General features: G+C 59.3%; 2 protein-coding genes across 7 annotated transcripts in view; both read right to left on the bottom strand.

Moving 5' to 3' along the window:
• LAT (linker for activation of T cells) overlaps nucleotides 1-1868 on the bottom strand; it is a 4216-nt gene extending 2348 nt beyond the window's left edge. The window contains exons 1-8 of one of the 4 annotated variants that reach the window (XM_073888192.1): nucleotides 1405-1867; nucleotides 1203-1332; nucleotides 1075-1109; nucleotides 747-834; nucleotides 548-600; nucleotides 424-453; nucleotides 282-339; nucleotides 75-169 (exon numbers count right to left, since the gene is read on the bottom strand). In XM_073888192.1, the coding sequence (XP_073744293.1) occupies nucleotides 75-169; nucleotides 282-339; nucleotides 424-453; nucleotides 548-600; nucleotides 747-834; nucleotides 1075-1109; nucleotides 1203-1332; nucleotides 1405-1498 (583 nt within the window). In that variant the 5' untranslated portion in view covers nucleotides 1499-1867. Of the gene's footprint in view, nucleotides 1-74; nucleotides 170-281; nucleotides 454-547; nucleotides 601-746; nucleotides 835-1074; nucleotides 1110-1202; nucleotides 1333-1404 lie in introns of all 4 variants that reach the window. The other 3 variants (XM_025853828.1, XM_073888191.1, XM_025853827.2) reach the window with 3 other exon arrangements.
• Nucleotides 1869-2420: 552 nt separating this feature from the next.
• SPNS1 (SPNS lysolipid transporter 1, lysophospholipid) lies at nucleotides 2421-10290 on the bottom strand. 3 transcript variants are annotated; one of them, XM_025853804.2, is made up of 13 exons: nucleotides 10170-10290; nucleotides 9667-9934; nucleotides 9504-9569; nucleotides 7747-7883; nucleotides 6453-6604; nucleotides 6263-6329; nucleotides 5309-5454; nucleotides 4837-4992; nucleotides 4351-4540; nucleotides 3907-3972; nucleotides 3572-3670; nucleotides 3062-3233; nucleotides 2421-2775 (listed from the first exon to the last, which is right to left on the bottom strand). In XM_025853804.2, the coding sequence occupies exons 2-13, from the start codon at nucleotides 9905-9907 to the stop codon at nucleotides 2681-2683; spliced, it is 1587 nt and encodes a 528-aa protein (XP_025709589.1). In that variant the 5' UTR covers nucleotides 9908-9934; nucleotides 10170-10290; the 3' UTR covers nucleotides 2421-2680. The 3 variants fall into 3 exon arrangements, with proteins under 3 accessions (XP_025709589.1, XP_025709590.1, XP_025709591.1); XM_025853805.2 differs by having other exon boundaries at nucleotides 9667-9950; nucleotides 10170-10246; XM_025853806.2 differs by having other exon boundaries at nucleotides 9667-9871; nucleotides 10170-10240.
• Nucleotides 10291-12885: the final 2595 nt, after the last annotated feature.

The following is a 12885-nucleotide window of genomic DNA, read 5'->3' as shown; positions in this document are numbered from 1 at the left end:
GGCAGGTGTCAGGGGAACCACGGGGCAGGGAAGCACAGAGGGGTCGCGCCCAGACTCGGGAATGGCCAGCTCACTGGAGAAGGCGCTGTCTCGGAGCCCGGGGTTGCTGGGCACAGAAGCCGGTGGGACAGCGCTGCTGGGGGCTGGCGTGCTATCGGGAAGCACCTCCCTGAGGGGCAGCCGGGGGGGGGGGGGGGGGGGGGGGGCGAGGGGGGCCCGGGGCCCACGCCCCCCCCCCCCCCCCGACCCCCTCCCCCACCTCCTGGGACCTGGCCACTCACAGGTAGCCCTCGTTGTGATAGTCCTCCTCTTCCTCCTCCTCGTCCTCACAGACGGGCTCTGGGGTAGCGACACGGTGATCAACAGGGCCCGGGCCAGGCCCCAGCCTCCCCGCAAGCAGGGCCCCCGGGGCCCCCGACGTACCCTCGTTCTCATAGCTTGCCACACTGTTGGCTTCGGAGAGCGAGCGAGAGGGAAGCTGAGTCAGCTCGGGTGGGATCCGTCCTCTGCCCAGCCCCAGCCCCCTGAGCCCCGGCTCCGCACTTACCACCCTCTGAGTCCTGCCGGGAAGACGGCATGTGGTGGGGCTGGGGGGACCTCCTGGCAGTCAAAGGTCAGAGGTCATGCCCGGGTGGGGCTCTGGGGCAAGAGGGGTGGCAACCGGGAAAAAAGACACCCCCACCCGGCCAATCTACAGAGGTGAGGGGGGAAGGAGGGGGGGATTTGGAAGGGGGGATGCTACTCACGGGATAGGGAGCAGGTCCGGCTGGCTCAGGGATGGGTAGGAGGTGACAGGAGCGTAGGAGGTGGCTGATGGCCAGGGCACGACTGTGGCTGAGGACACAGGACCAGGCTCAAGGAATGGGTCCAGACATGTCGCGCCTGTCCTCACGGAGGCCTCGATGGACAGACTAACCCCATGAACCGTCCCATGCCCTGGACAGGCCCGAGGACACCCATCTCCCTCCCCGTCCCCAGCTCAGGTCGAGGCCATGTGGGCAGCCACTGGGGCGGGGGGACCCTGAACAAAGGCACACGTTCTCTCACACACCAGGGGACCCTCCAGGTACTCACGAGGCCGTTTGAGCACGATGCTGCTTGGGGTCAGGCTGGAAGGAGAGACACAGCTTGGTCAGAGCCCGGAGACGCCCCCCGCTCCCGTCCCCATCCCCGGGGCCACACAGGGCCCACGGGCCACTCACCTATCAGAGGCCGCCGTGTCATAAGAGCCTGGGGAAGAGAAGCCGGTGAGGCAGGACGAGAGGTGACAGGGGAGAGGGCGGGAGTGCAGGGCCCTCGGGTCCCAGACGCGCAGGGTAGAGTTAGGGACGGCTAAGAGGGAGCGAGGGGTCGAGGAGGGCCGGAGACCCCTGCAGGTGCACCGCGGGCAGCCCCCCCACTCACCGGGCAGCTCCCGGCAGCGGACACACAGCGCTCCGGCCAGCAGAGGCAGCAGCAGGAGGCCCAGCACGCAGGGGATGAGGACGACGGCCTCCATCTGCGGGGGTAGAGCTCGGCCCCGCCGCCTGCCCTCAAGGGCCGAGCTGCCGCACGCGCACGGAGAGGGCTGGGCCAGCAGGGGCGCAGAAGCCCAGTGGGCACCAGCCTGGAAGTCGGCGGTGGGGGGCAGCTGCGCCCTCCTTGGGCCCTCCCTGGGCCCCCTCCCCTTGCTGGACGGCACCAGGGGCGGGGGGAGGGTGGTCAGCGCTGGCTGGGGAAGACCGGGGATCCCAGGGCAGTCCGGCCAGGCTCTGGGCCACCGGTCACCCCTGCGCAGCCCCTGCGCAGCCCCTGCGCCCCAGCCCTACCTGCCCCTCGGCTAGGCGCCTGCTGCTCCCCAGCGCCTGCCCGCCTGCGGCAGGAAACTGTGGTGAGCCCGGGCGAGGGCAGGAAATCATCGGGCTCGCCGGCTGCGCCCGCCCCCTTCCCACCCCCACCCAGCCAGTGGGGAGGGGGAGGAAGAGGCCTGAGGAGCCACCCCCAAGGCCCTCACGAGGGGTCTGCTGCCCTCCAGGACAAGGAGCAACTCCCACCAGGAGAAGGAGGGCAAGACACTTAGAGGCCAGCCAACAGCCACAGCCTCCACAGCCACAGCTCCAGGCGGCAGCCAGGAGGGAGGCCCTGCCTCTGGGAATCCTTGGCGGGGGGGCGCGATGCAGGGCAGTGCCCACCCCACCTTACCCTAGCTGGCCTGCCAAGAGGGGCGGGCTCCAGGGGAACACGGGCGTGACTCACAGTCATACTGAGCCAGCTCCCTCCACACTCTTGTTCGCCCGGCCCAGGAGGACAGGGATTTGCCCAAGGTCCCACAGGAGCGACCTCACAGCCCCGGGAGTCCTGGGGCTAGGGAGGGGGCATCCCCAGCAGTCTACCAGTCAGAGGTCAGTAACACCCAGAGAGACTCAGGCAGGCACTCAGACTCTGGCTACAAATTTTATTCAGTTACAAATAGCACCAAGCCCCTGGGGCTGCTCCAGGGGAGGGGAGCCCCTCTCCTGGACCCCCCCCCCCCCCCCCCCCCCCCCCCGCCCTTGGCTGCTGTCTGTGTAGTGTGGGAGCTGGAACGTGGCCCAAGGCCACTCCTAGAAGCTGGGCCAGGCCAAGGGTTTGGGCCTGGGCTCCTTCCAAGTGGGCCCGGGGCCAGCCGTGGTAGGTATGCAGGCTGGCGAGCGACGGCCCCTCAGATGAGCACACTGGACACGGGGACCCGGGTGGAGCGGCCTCGCTGGGGCACCACGATTCGGTCATCTGTGGGCCCTGCCTCACGCAGCAGACCTGCCCAGGGGAGAGGTCAGAGCCAGGGCTGGATGGACAGAGAGACACAAAGCCAGGGAGGGGACCGAGAGGCAGTGGAAAGTGGATGGGGCAGCAGAGCCACCAGAATTGGGGGCATGGTGGGACGTCAGCTCAGTGGACAGGCAGACCCAAAGCTGACTGGGGTAAGGGCTGTGGGCTGAGAGGCCGGGGACACAGGCCGGGACAGATAGACAGACGGACAAGCCAGTTGTATCGTGAAGTCGGGTGGGGAGCCACGGGTGGACAAAGGGAAGGCCCCACTGACCCTGCACATGCAGCTGGGCCCGCCGGCGGTCCCCCTCGATGAAGATGGCGGTGCCCAGGAAGGCGGCCCCGCCCAGAGCCCCGATGAAGGCGCAGAGCATGAGTGAGAACTGCAGGGCCCGGAACTCGGACAAGAAGGAGGGCGGCCAGCTCCGGCGGAGGCGGTCGGAGATCTGCAGGGAGACGAGGAAAGGAAAGTCAGGAGCATGAGTCACGGCGCGGGAGCCCCCGAGCTCCAGAAGAACAAAGGAGTCAGGGACCGACAGAGAGGGCTGGTCTGGAGGGCCAGGGAAAGCCCCACGGCCTCACTGCGGAACATGCAAAGACAAAACGCGGCCTGCCTGGCTGACGGCCCAAGGTGAGCGGGGAGTGGGGCCTGGCACAAAGCACAGACACCTCACTGGGGTCAGTCCTTCCTGCTAAGGCAGCCCCAGCTCAGGCCGGGGGCCGGTGCCAGGAACGCAGGGTCCCCCGATCCCCACCCCAGGCCCACCCGAGGGGCAGTGCTCACCAGGCCAATGAGGTAGGGGCTCCCAGCATCGCCCAACAGGTGGGACAGCACGATCTGGAAGGCCTCGGCAGTGGAACGTCGTGTGGGGATCACCACGTACTGGGGAGAGGAGGGGGCAGAGCGCAAGGACGGGGCCAGAGGGAACCCCAGCTCAGGGGTGTGAATGGGGTGAAGGCCCAGACTACAGGCCCATCTGGGGCTGACTCTGAAGTCAGTCTGGGTTTGGGTTTTGGAAAAAGGGGTAAAGGCTACAACGAAGGCAAGCGAGGCCTCCTGCCCCCACTTCTTGCTCCCGTCAGCCTTTGGGCTAACCCTGCAGTGACCCACGTACTCACCAACAGGATGTCAGCTACAATGGCCCAGTTCATGGACAGCAGTGTCTCTCCAATAAAGATGAAAATCTGGGGGGTTGGAGGAGAAGACCGGGGTGGGGGGGAGGGGGGTTGTCTCATCACAAGAAGAGCGAACACATGGAGGGTATACTGTGTACTAGGCCCAACTATTCACTCATTTAATTTAATTCTCAGAACACCCCTGTGAGACAAAGCTACTATTCCTATTTGACCGATGATGAAACTGCGCACAGAGAGGTTAACTTGCTGCCCAATGTCACACAGCTGGGAAGAGCCAGAGCTAAGATTCAAAACCAGGCATTCTGGTTCAAGTTGTCTCCAAACCACTACCCTGGTTGACCCCCAGTCTTGCCCCAGTGCACCCCAGTCCTACCCCAGTGCACGCCAGACCCAGAACACCCCCTTTGACAGCTGCTGGCTACTCACATAGGTGGCCACGATGCTACCACGGGCACAGGCAAGGGACAGGAAGAGGAAGGGCGCGGAGCCCAAGAGGCCAGCAGCACAGACCAGTGGGTCAGCCCGGGGGTTGGAACGGCGGAGGCGGCGACTGATCTCCACGCCCAGGCCCACACCCAGGACCCCGGTCAGGCAGGTGATGAGCCCAAAGATGAGGCTGGGGGCAGGGGGAGGGGCATGGGGGCCAGTCCCTCTGCCTGCAAAGCCCCCTCGCCTCACCCCCACAGCCTGGAGAAGAAGATGGTCCATCCCAGCCACCCGCACAACTCAGGTCTATTCAAGGATCCCATGGGTCATAGAGCTCCGAGGAGAAGAAATCAGCCCATCCATCACCTATTTCCCAGCCCAGGAAACTGACACTGGGAGAGGAAGTAGCCTGAGTCTGAATTAACGACTCTCTCCACTCCATCCCCTGCCACCTGCAGGCCACCTAGCCTCACCCCCATCTGGTACCTGTCAGAGGAAGAGCAGGAGTCTCCAGGAAGGCAGGGTGGGGTCTCCCCTAAGACCACACGAGAACGCAGCAAGAACGCAGGAGCCCAAAGAGCCAGCGAGCCCGTGACAAAGGCCACAGCCGTGAAGCCAAGAGAAGAGAGGATGAAACTAGGACTGCAGACAGTTGGGAGAGAGGACGTCAGACTGACACTCCTGAGGTGTCAGGGTAGGGGACCTCTCTTCTCCCTCCCTGGCTTATTTTAGTAAGGTCAGGACCCTGGGTAGGGAAGCCATCTTGGCTCCCCCGGATCTGGGCCTGTAATTCAAGCAGCTGCCACAAGGGGGCAGTGGTGACTGAATGCCTGGCCTTGGGGGGCCCATCAGCAGACAGAAAACAGAGACCAACCACTCTCCTGTAAACCTCAAACCCAAAAGCAGGGCCTCCCCCCAGGGGACCTCAGATGTTGGGCTAGAATGGAACTAAACTCACTTTCTTGCCAGAGCCCTCAGATCTGCCCACCAGGAGGTGGGGCTGAGGGGTGGGGAGTCCAAGTGGCGCTCCACCGCTCCCCTTGGCGGCTCCCGTACTACCAGGAACAGCAGCAGAACAGCCACCACCCCTAGACCTGGAGTCACCTGGGGAAAGAGTGGGCTTCAGGACAGGCACAGACAGTGACACACTGAACCCCTGGGGCTGGGAGAAAGTGACGGTGTATAACTCGGGCCCCAAGGCCACAAATCTCCGGCAGCTGTCTGCTCACGGGCGGGCACTGAGCCTGCATTCCGAGGGAGGGGCAAATGCCACCAAAGGCCCCTGTTTCTGCAAGCCTAACTGCTCCCTCTTTGGTAACAGCACCCTAATTTCCTTTTGGGAAACTACTCCTCCCACTTCTCTTAATCCATGTAGTTCAAACAGGGCGGGGCTTGTAGGCCAGACTTGGCCAACGAGTCATGTTAACCTCCCTGGCCTCCGTGATTGATTCAATGGTGGGCATGTGACCCACGTTCATCTAATCAGATACCATCCAGGACTATTGCTCAAGGATCCAGGGTGCCGAAGTTTCTAAACGGGAAGATAAACGCATGGAGATTTCACTTGCTTGAGAATGAAATTAATACAGAGGAAAGTGGAGCTGAGAAAAAGGATGATTGAATTCCCGTGACGAAGTGGGAGTCCTGGATCCAGCTTTACCTGAAGCTCACCCTGGGACTCCATTACAAGAGCCATCAGAGTCCCATTTGGGGGCTTACAGTTTTACGGGGCGCCTGTCTCCCACAACCAAGAGTTCTGTCTAGCACATGGCTTCATGGTGAGGGCAGCCAGGCTTCCTACCCAGGCTTGGCAGAGTGAACACTGCCTTAAAAAGGGGGGTTGTCTGAAGGTAAGAAAGGGAGAATCAGTGAGAACATTGCTGACCTTCCCCCAGGCTGTGTCCACACTCACCCGCAGAGCCCAGTGCCAGTCCCCGGCCACATCCTTGACTTTGGAGCCTGCAATGTAACCCAGACCACTGGGGAGAGGGGATGGGAGAGGAGAGGGGACAGCTGGTCAGTCCTGCCCCACGCCAGGTCCTTCTGCCTCCCGTGCCCCGCCCCCCGCCCCCCACCCCCCGCCAGGCCCAAGGCCCACTCACCTGCCCACCGGGATAGCAAAGTAGAACACACTGAGCATCCGGCTCCGCTGGTCTGCCACGAAGAGGTCAGCGATGAGGGTGGGTGCGATGGTGGAGTAACTGGCCTCCCCAACCCCCACCAGGCCCCGGGTCAGGAGGAGCAGCCAGAATCGCTGGGAAACGAAACATGGGGGAGGTGGCACCCCACCCTGCAGCCAGCCTCCCAGCCTCCCTTGCCAGCCAGCTCTGGAGAGGCGGCAGGGATGGTGGGGGAGGCCTGAGCTTGACAGACCTGAGCCTGAATCCTGGCTCCACTACTTACTAGCTGTGACTTTGGGAAAGCAACTTAACCTCTCTGAGCCTCAGATTCCTCATCTGCAAAAGGGGGAAAATAATAACTTGCTCACATAACTATCGCCAGGATTGGACATTACAAGTTCTATTCAATACGCTGCACCCAGCAGGTGCAAAATAAATCTTAACTTCTATCACGCAGGCCACCCCAGTGGTGAATAAGGATCTTAGGCAGAGGTTTATTTGGCTACCAAAGACGCCTGAGGCTAAGGACAGGGTAGGATCACCCAAGGAGAGTATGTGTGTAGTGCCTGCAGCTAGGGACAGACTTCCAGGGCAGAGAGTAGGAACAGACAGAGGAGGGCGCAAAGAAGCAGTAGCCGGGGAGGCAGGAGGAAAACCAGAAGAGTGGCATACGCGGCATCACTGAAGTCAGAAGAGAGTTTCCAGAAGGAAGAAGTGGGTCAATAGAGCCAGAGGCTCCTAGGAGATCTAGCAAGAGCAGGATTAGGAAGTAGGAGCTACATTTAGCAACCAAAAGATCGCTGTTGACTTTGGCAATGGAGTGGTGGGGGCAGGTTGGCCGGCAGTGCTCCGGGGTGAGTGGGAGGAGAGGAAGTGCAAGCAAAGTGAGAGCCTCTCCCTGGCTGCTCCTTCACCCAGACTGGAGCTGGGTCAGGGGGGGTCTTGTGGGAAGTCTGACGAGGAAGGAGAAGAGGGAGAAGAGACAATCCAGGTAAGGTCTTTTCCGTGGTACAGAACTGTGAGTGTTGAGGTGTGGTGTGGAAGGAGTCAATGGTCGGGGGAAAAGGGGGTGAGGGACAAAAGAATGTTCTAGAAGAACAGGGGAGAGGATGGGGTAGACAGATTAACTCAGACAAGCAGGGGATATAGGGTGGCACGGACCCAGGGAGGTACAGAAGTTCCCCAGGCCCAGTCTGCAATGACTCCAAAGAGCAGCAACAAAGACTGATGGGTAGTGGGGGGGGGGGCGGAAGCAGGAGCCAGCATGGGGCCTCACCTCTCTGGGGATGAAGGACGACCCCAGTGTCACCAGGGACCAGAAGGCAATGCCCCCGCACATGAGATACTTCCGATTGTACCTGTCACCCAGGTAGCCAAACACAGGTGCCAACACCATGTAACTGGAGATGAACACTGAGGGGAAGCAGAGAGTCACAGTCCAGCCCCAGGACCCCTGGCCCACCCTGACCCCAGCTCAAGGAGGGCAAGGGGGCCAGGATTAACTCCCAACCCTGAAACTACCAGAGCTTCCAGCCAGAGAAGTCCAGCCCCATCTTTGGCATCTTTCAAACCTTCCATCGTGGAATGAATGGCTGACCCGTCACTTCCTCCCATCCAGCCAAGAACAAAATCCAAACTCCGGACCATGGCCCGTGAGGCACTAACTGATCTAGCCCCTTCCTACCTCTCCAATCTTGTGCTCACCCACTCCCCCTTCTCTGCATCCCAGTGGCCCCACTGCCAAGCCCAATATCATCTTCAGACTTTTGGCACCCACTGTCCTCCCGCCTGGAACATTTCTCCTCTCGCCTGAGTGTCAAAGAACCTTCAGGTTCCAGCTCGGATACCTTCCCAACCCCCACGTACTCAATCTCTCTTTATCACAATTACTGTTTTCTTTTACAAAATACTCCCACCAAAAAATAATCTCACTATTAGTTTAGGTTTTTAAGGACTGGTGCCCTGTCATTCCCGGCAGAACGTCAGCTCCATGAAGACAAGGGCCTAGCCTGTATTGGTCACGGCTGTGTTTCCATCACTGAACACACGGCATCGCACAAAACAGTTGCTCAGTAAACATGTGTTGAATGAAAAAGCGAACGGCACTGCCAAAGACTTACTTCTCCTCTAACTCAACAACTTCTTAAAGCTTTGCAGACCTTGATCTACGATCCCATTCTCGTTCCTCTAGACTTTATCTTAAATACCTTGAGGTCCTTTTTCTGGTCTGGGGCAGAGCAAAGAACCCTTCGAGATCTTATCTCAAACTCCTCTCCTCTCACTTGTGTGACTCCGGGCAAGCCTGAACTCTTCTCTAAGCCTCAGTTTCTCTATAAAAATGGAGACAGTACTATTTTTTCTATAAAATAATACCACCACCAACTCTTTGGCTGATGGAAGGATTAGATGGGCGTAAGAGGTCTTGGCCAAGTTCTGTGCATGTTATCACCTCTTCCTCCAGGGCCTGGCACAGAGTAAGTGCTCAGAAATGTTCAAGAAGTAAAGGAAGGAAAAGAGGATTTGGCCTTGGCTTTGCCTCTCCCATAAATCCCAAGGTTTCGAACAAGTAAAATTCAACTCTCCCCATTCCAGACACCCCCTACTGCCATTATTTATCGGGTGTCTACCATGCTCCTGACACAGTACCATACACTTTACAGGCATTAATTAATTTGCATATAATCCTCACATCAGCCCTCTGAGGTGCTCTGGGTTACTACTAGTTCCATCTCACCGACAAGGAAAGTGAGGCTTAGAGAGATTGAGGGCCTCGCCTAACATCACACTGAGTAAGTGGAAAGCTGAGATTTAAACCCAGGTCTGTCTGAACCATTACACTAAACTGACTGCCTTTTAAAATGTGGTATCCTAACTGAACAGGACAGCCCAGAGCAGAATAAGGGCCATCTCCCCGCTCCACTAAGTCTGGCCACCCTACCTCTATTAACGAGGCCCCAGGCATGCCGGCATGTAACCCCATTTGGGGCGGAAAAGGAAGAAAAGTTACTGTGCCCGAAAGGGACCTCCACTCACCGGTCTGGATGAGGCCAGAGCTGCTGTCTCCGATGTCGAAGAACTGCTCAATGTCTGGAAGAACGCCTGGGAAGAAGACTCGGGATGGGCTCGGCGAGGCAGTCCCACCTCCGGGACCCCTCCTCCCTTCCCCTAGTCTGACGTCCCTCCCAGCAGTCAGTACCAGCCACCGTGAAGCGGTCCATGTAGTTGAGGAGGTTGATGTAGCACAGCACCGCCACTATGAGAGCCGAACGGCCCGCAGACAAGCCGGTGATGCGCTGCAGCCCCTCCCCGTCCGGGACCTCGGGATCCTCGGACTTCGAGTTCCCCAGGGACCCCGGTAACCCCGGGGTGCCGGGCAATGGCCTGTCGTCCGTGTCATCCGCCTGGCTGAGGAAGGGCGCGGTGTCGGACCCGGACATGGTCCCCGGTCCTACCGACGATCCCACCTGCGAGGGGAGGAGGCTGGAGAAAGGAGGATGGAGGGAACCCAGGCGAGGGAGGTGCGCCCAGACACCCGCAGGCGCTTGCCCGGAAGCACGGAGCACGGCTGGTATGGAACCCGGGCCCTGCCTGTCATGCCTCCCCGTCCCTGCAGACACAGCGCGCGGCGAGGGACGCCGGGGACAGGAGCGGGGTGGGGAGGGCCGACCCCCCCCTTCCCAGGCTGAGGCCTCCCCTCACCCCTGGTAGGAGCCCGCTGCACCCACGGTCGCTCAGCCCCGCAGCCGCACCACGGCCGCCGCCATGTTGTCCCGGAGCCGGTCATGTGACGCTGGAGCCCCGGGGGCCGACACCACTTCCGGCAAGCCCTCGACACGTGACCGCCGCCCGACTACGGAGGCACTGAGGCACGGAGGCGCGGCGGGCCCCCCCGCCCCGCTCCCCCGTCACGTGACTGCCGGCCGGTCGCCAGGGCAACCGGGGAAGGTGCCACACCTGCTCCTGCTCCGCCTGCGTTCCCGCAGGGAGTCGCGGTAAGCCGGTGCAGTCGCCCAGCCCTCCGAATCTCCGCTTTATTATCTGCAGCTCCCACTGGGCACACTTTTTTTTTTTAATATTTTATTTATTTGACAGAGAGAGACACAGCGAGAGAGGGAACACAAGCAGGGGGAGTGGGAGAGGGAGAAGCAGGCTTCCCGCAGAGCAGGGAGCCCGACGTGGGGCTCGATCCCAGGACCCAGGGATCATGACCTGAGCCGAAGGCAGTTGCTTAACGACTGAGCCACCCACTGGGCACACTTCTTATCAAACGAGATCAAACGAGATAATGGAATCGTAAAAGCTTCTGGAAGTAGTTTATCTCCAGAAATGCCAACGATCAGTTCTCGCTCTCGGCGATTACCCTTCCTCGGTGTCGGGTTTGGGGTTCAAACACGCTCAGGAAGCGTTGAATGAATGGATGTTGAACAGCGGCCTCTGGAACGGCCCCGTCCCTATGATTCGGATTCCCCAAGCCAGCTGCCTGTCAACTTCTGGGCTTTCCCCTGGACACTGCAGGGAGGGTCCCAGACCCCACACGCCCCGTCTGGACCTGGTTTTCCTCCCCTCCGACGGAGACTGAAGCCCTTGCGCCCTCTAGTGGTCTCCTCTGGGATTCTGCTAGTTGCGGGACTGGACTCGGAGACCACAGAGCCTTGGCACCAAAGGATAGCTTGGAGTGGTTCTTCAGTGCCCCCCGCTCCAATCTCCAAGCTACAATAATAACCGTACACTCGAAATAAAATTAATATACTTCCGGGGCACCTGGGTGGCTCAGTTGGTTAAGCGTCTGCCTTCAGCTCGGGTCATGATCCCAGAATGCTGGGATCGAGCCCCGCATCGGGCAGGGAGCCTGTTTCTCCCTCTCCCTCTGCTGCTCCCCCCGCCTGTGCTCTCTCCCTCTCGCTCTCTCTCTAATAAATAAATAACATCTGTTATTCATTTGTTTGAGAGACAGCGAGAGTGAAAGAGAGCACGAGCGGGGGGCGGGGGCATAGGGAGAGGGAGAAGCAGGCTCTCCACTGAGCAGGGAGCCTGAGCGGGGCTGGATCCCAGGACCCTGGGACCGTGACCTGAACTGAAGGCAGACGCTTAACCAACTAAGCCACCCAGATGCCCAATAAATAAAATCTTTTAAAAAAGAAATAAAGGCAAATATTTTGACGCTAATTGGTTTTGCCAGATGGGAAAAATATTTAGGTCTTCTCTGGGGACAGGTGTTTTTTTCAGTCTGATGGATCTCTTGAATAAAATTCCTTTAAGATCAGATAAATAAATATGTCTGTACAGGTCTGTTGGTTTAAACTGGAGCCCAGCTTTTGTTCTACTTGCTGTGGTTTATGACACAAAAGGATATGTGGAATTTCTTAGGGAAAAGAATAGTTCACCTATGACCAGTGCCACAAAAAAACACATCTGACTTACGGGTATGACAAGGACTGATAACAGGGCCACTGGACTAGGTCAGGGAGGTTGAGAATCTCACTGAGGAAGTGGTCCTTGAGCTCAGATGTGGGGGAGGGGCAACCACTGACTTCCCGGGAGGCAGTGGACGGCCTGTGCAAAGGCCCTGCCACAGAAGGAAACATAATGAGCACGAGAATCTGAAAGGAGGGCAGTGTGGAGAAGAGCGAGGGGAGGGACGCCAGCCCAGCAGCAGGCAGGGGCCAGCCTGGGCCCAGGCCTAGCACGTTAGGGGCTTCCTTCATTTTAAAATCTGACTTGCGGGGCACCTGGGTGGCTCAGTCAGTTAAGCGTCTGACTCTTGATTTAGGCTCAGGTTGTGATCTCAGGGTCATGGGATCGAGCCTCATGTCAGGCTCTGTGCTAGCAGGTAGTCTGCTTGAGAGTCTCTCTCTCTCTCTCTCTCTCTCTCTCTCTCTCTCTCTCCCTCTCCCCCACTCTCCCTCTGCCCATCCCTGCCCTGTGCGTGTGCACTCTCTCTCTCTCTCAAATAAATAAATCTGAAAAAAAAATAAACTCCGATTTGCGTTTGAGAAGATCCCTCTGGCTGCACTGTACTTGGGTTGAGGGGCCCCAGGGGGCTGTGGCCCCGGACCAGGCTGCAGGCAGCAGCAGCGGCTTGCCCCGGGGTGGGATAGAGAGAGGGAAGTGAACCCCTTTCAGAGCCATCTGGGGCATCTGAGTTGGGTGGGTGATGGAGTGGATATGGGGGTTAAGAGGCATTGGACACCGAGCTAGGGATCCTTGAGAAGAACAAGATACAGTATTTGTTTCTAAGGAGCTTACAGTCTAGTAGGGGAAACAGAGACCAATGGGCGGAAGAGTGTGCTGAGCCAGGCCCCTATCCCGGGCTGAGCTGGGATGCACACAAGAGGACATGGCCAGTGCCATGGGGGAGCCTTACGGAAGGGATGACAAGGGTTGGGAGACGGGAAGCTGTGAGACTATCGGAAAA

The sequence above is a fragment of the Callorhinus ursinus genome, unplaced genomic scaffold (assembly GCF_003265705.2).
Source record: "Callorhinus ursinus isolate GAN/ISIS: 27379988/994484 unplaced genomic scaffold, GSC_fseal_2.0 scaffold87, whole genome shotgun sequence".
Classification (NCBI taxonomy): Eukaryota; Metazoa; Chordata; class Mammalia; order Carnivora; family Otariidae; genus Callorhinus; species Callorhinus ursinus.
This window is presented reverse-complemented; position numbering and strand designations above follow the sequence as displayed.

Bases quoted from the DNA above. Each gene is read 5' to 3' on its own strand.
- SPNS1 (XM_025853804.2), bottom strand. From the start codon at position 9,907: ATGTCCGGGTCCGACACCGCGCCCTTCCTCAGCCAGGCGGATGACACG. The intron at 9,570-9,666 runs GTACTGACTGCT...TCTTCTTCCCAG, and splicing joins GGACCGCTTCACGGTGGCTG to GCGTTCTTCCAGACATTGAG. The intron at 7,884-9,503 runs GTGAGTGGAGGT...GCTTCCCCTCAG, and splicing joins CTCTGGCCTCATCCAGACCG to TGTTCATCTCCAGTTACATG.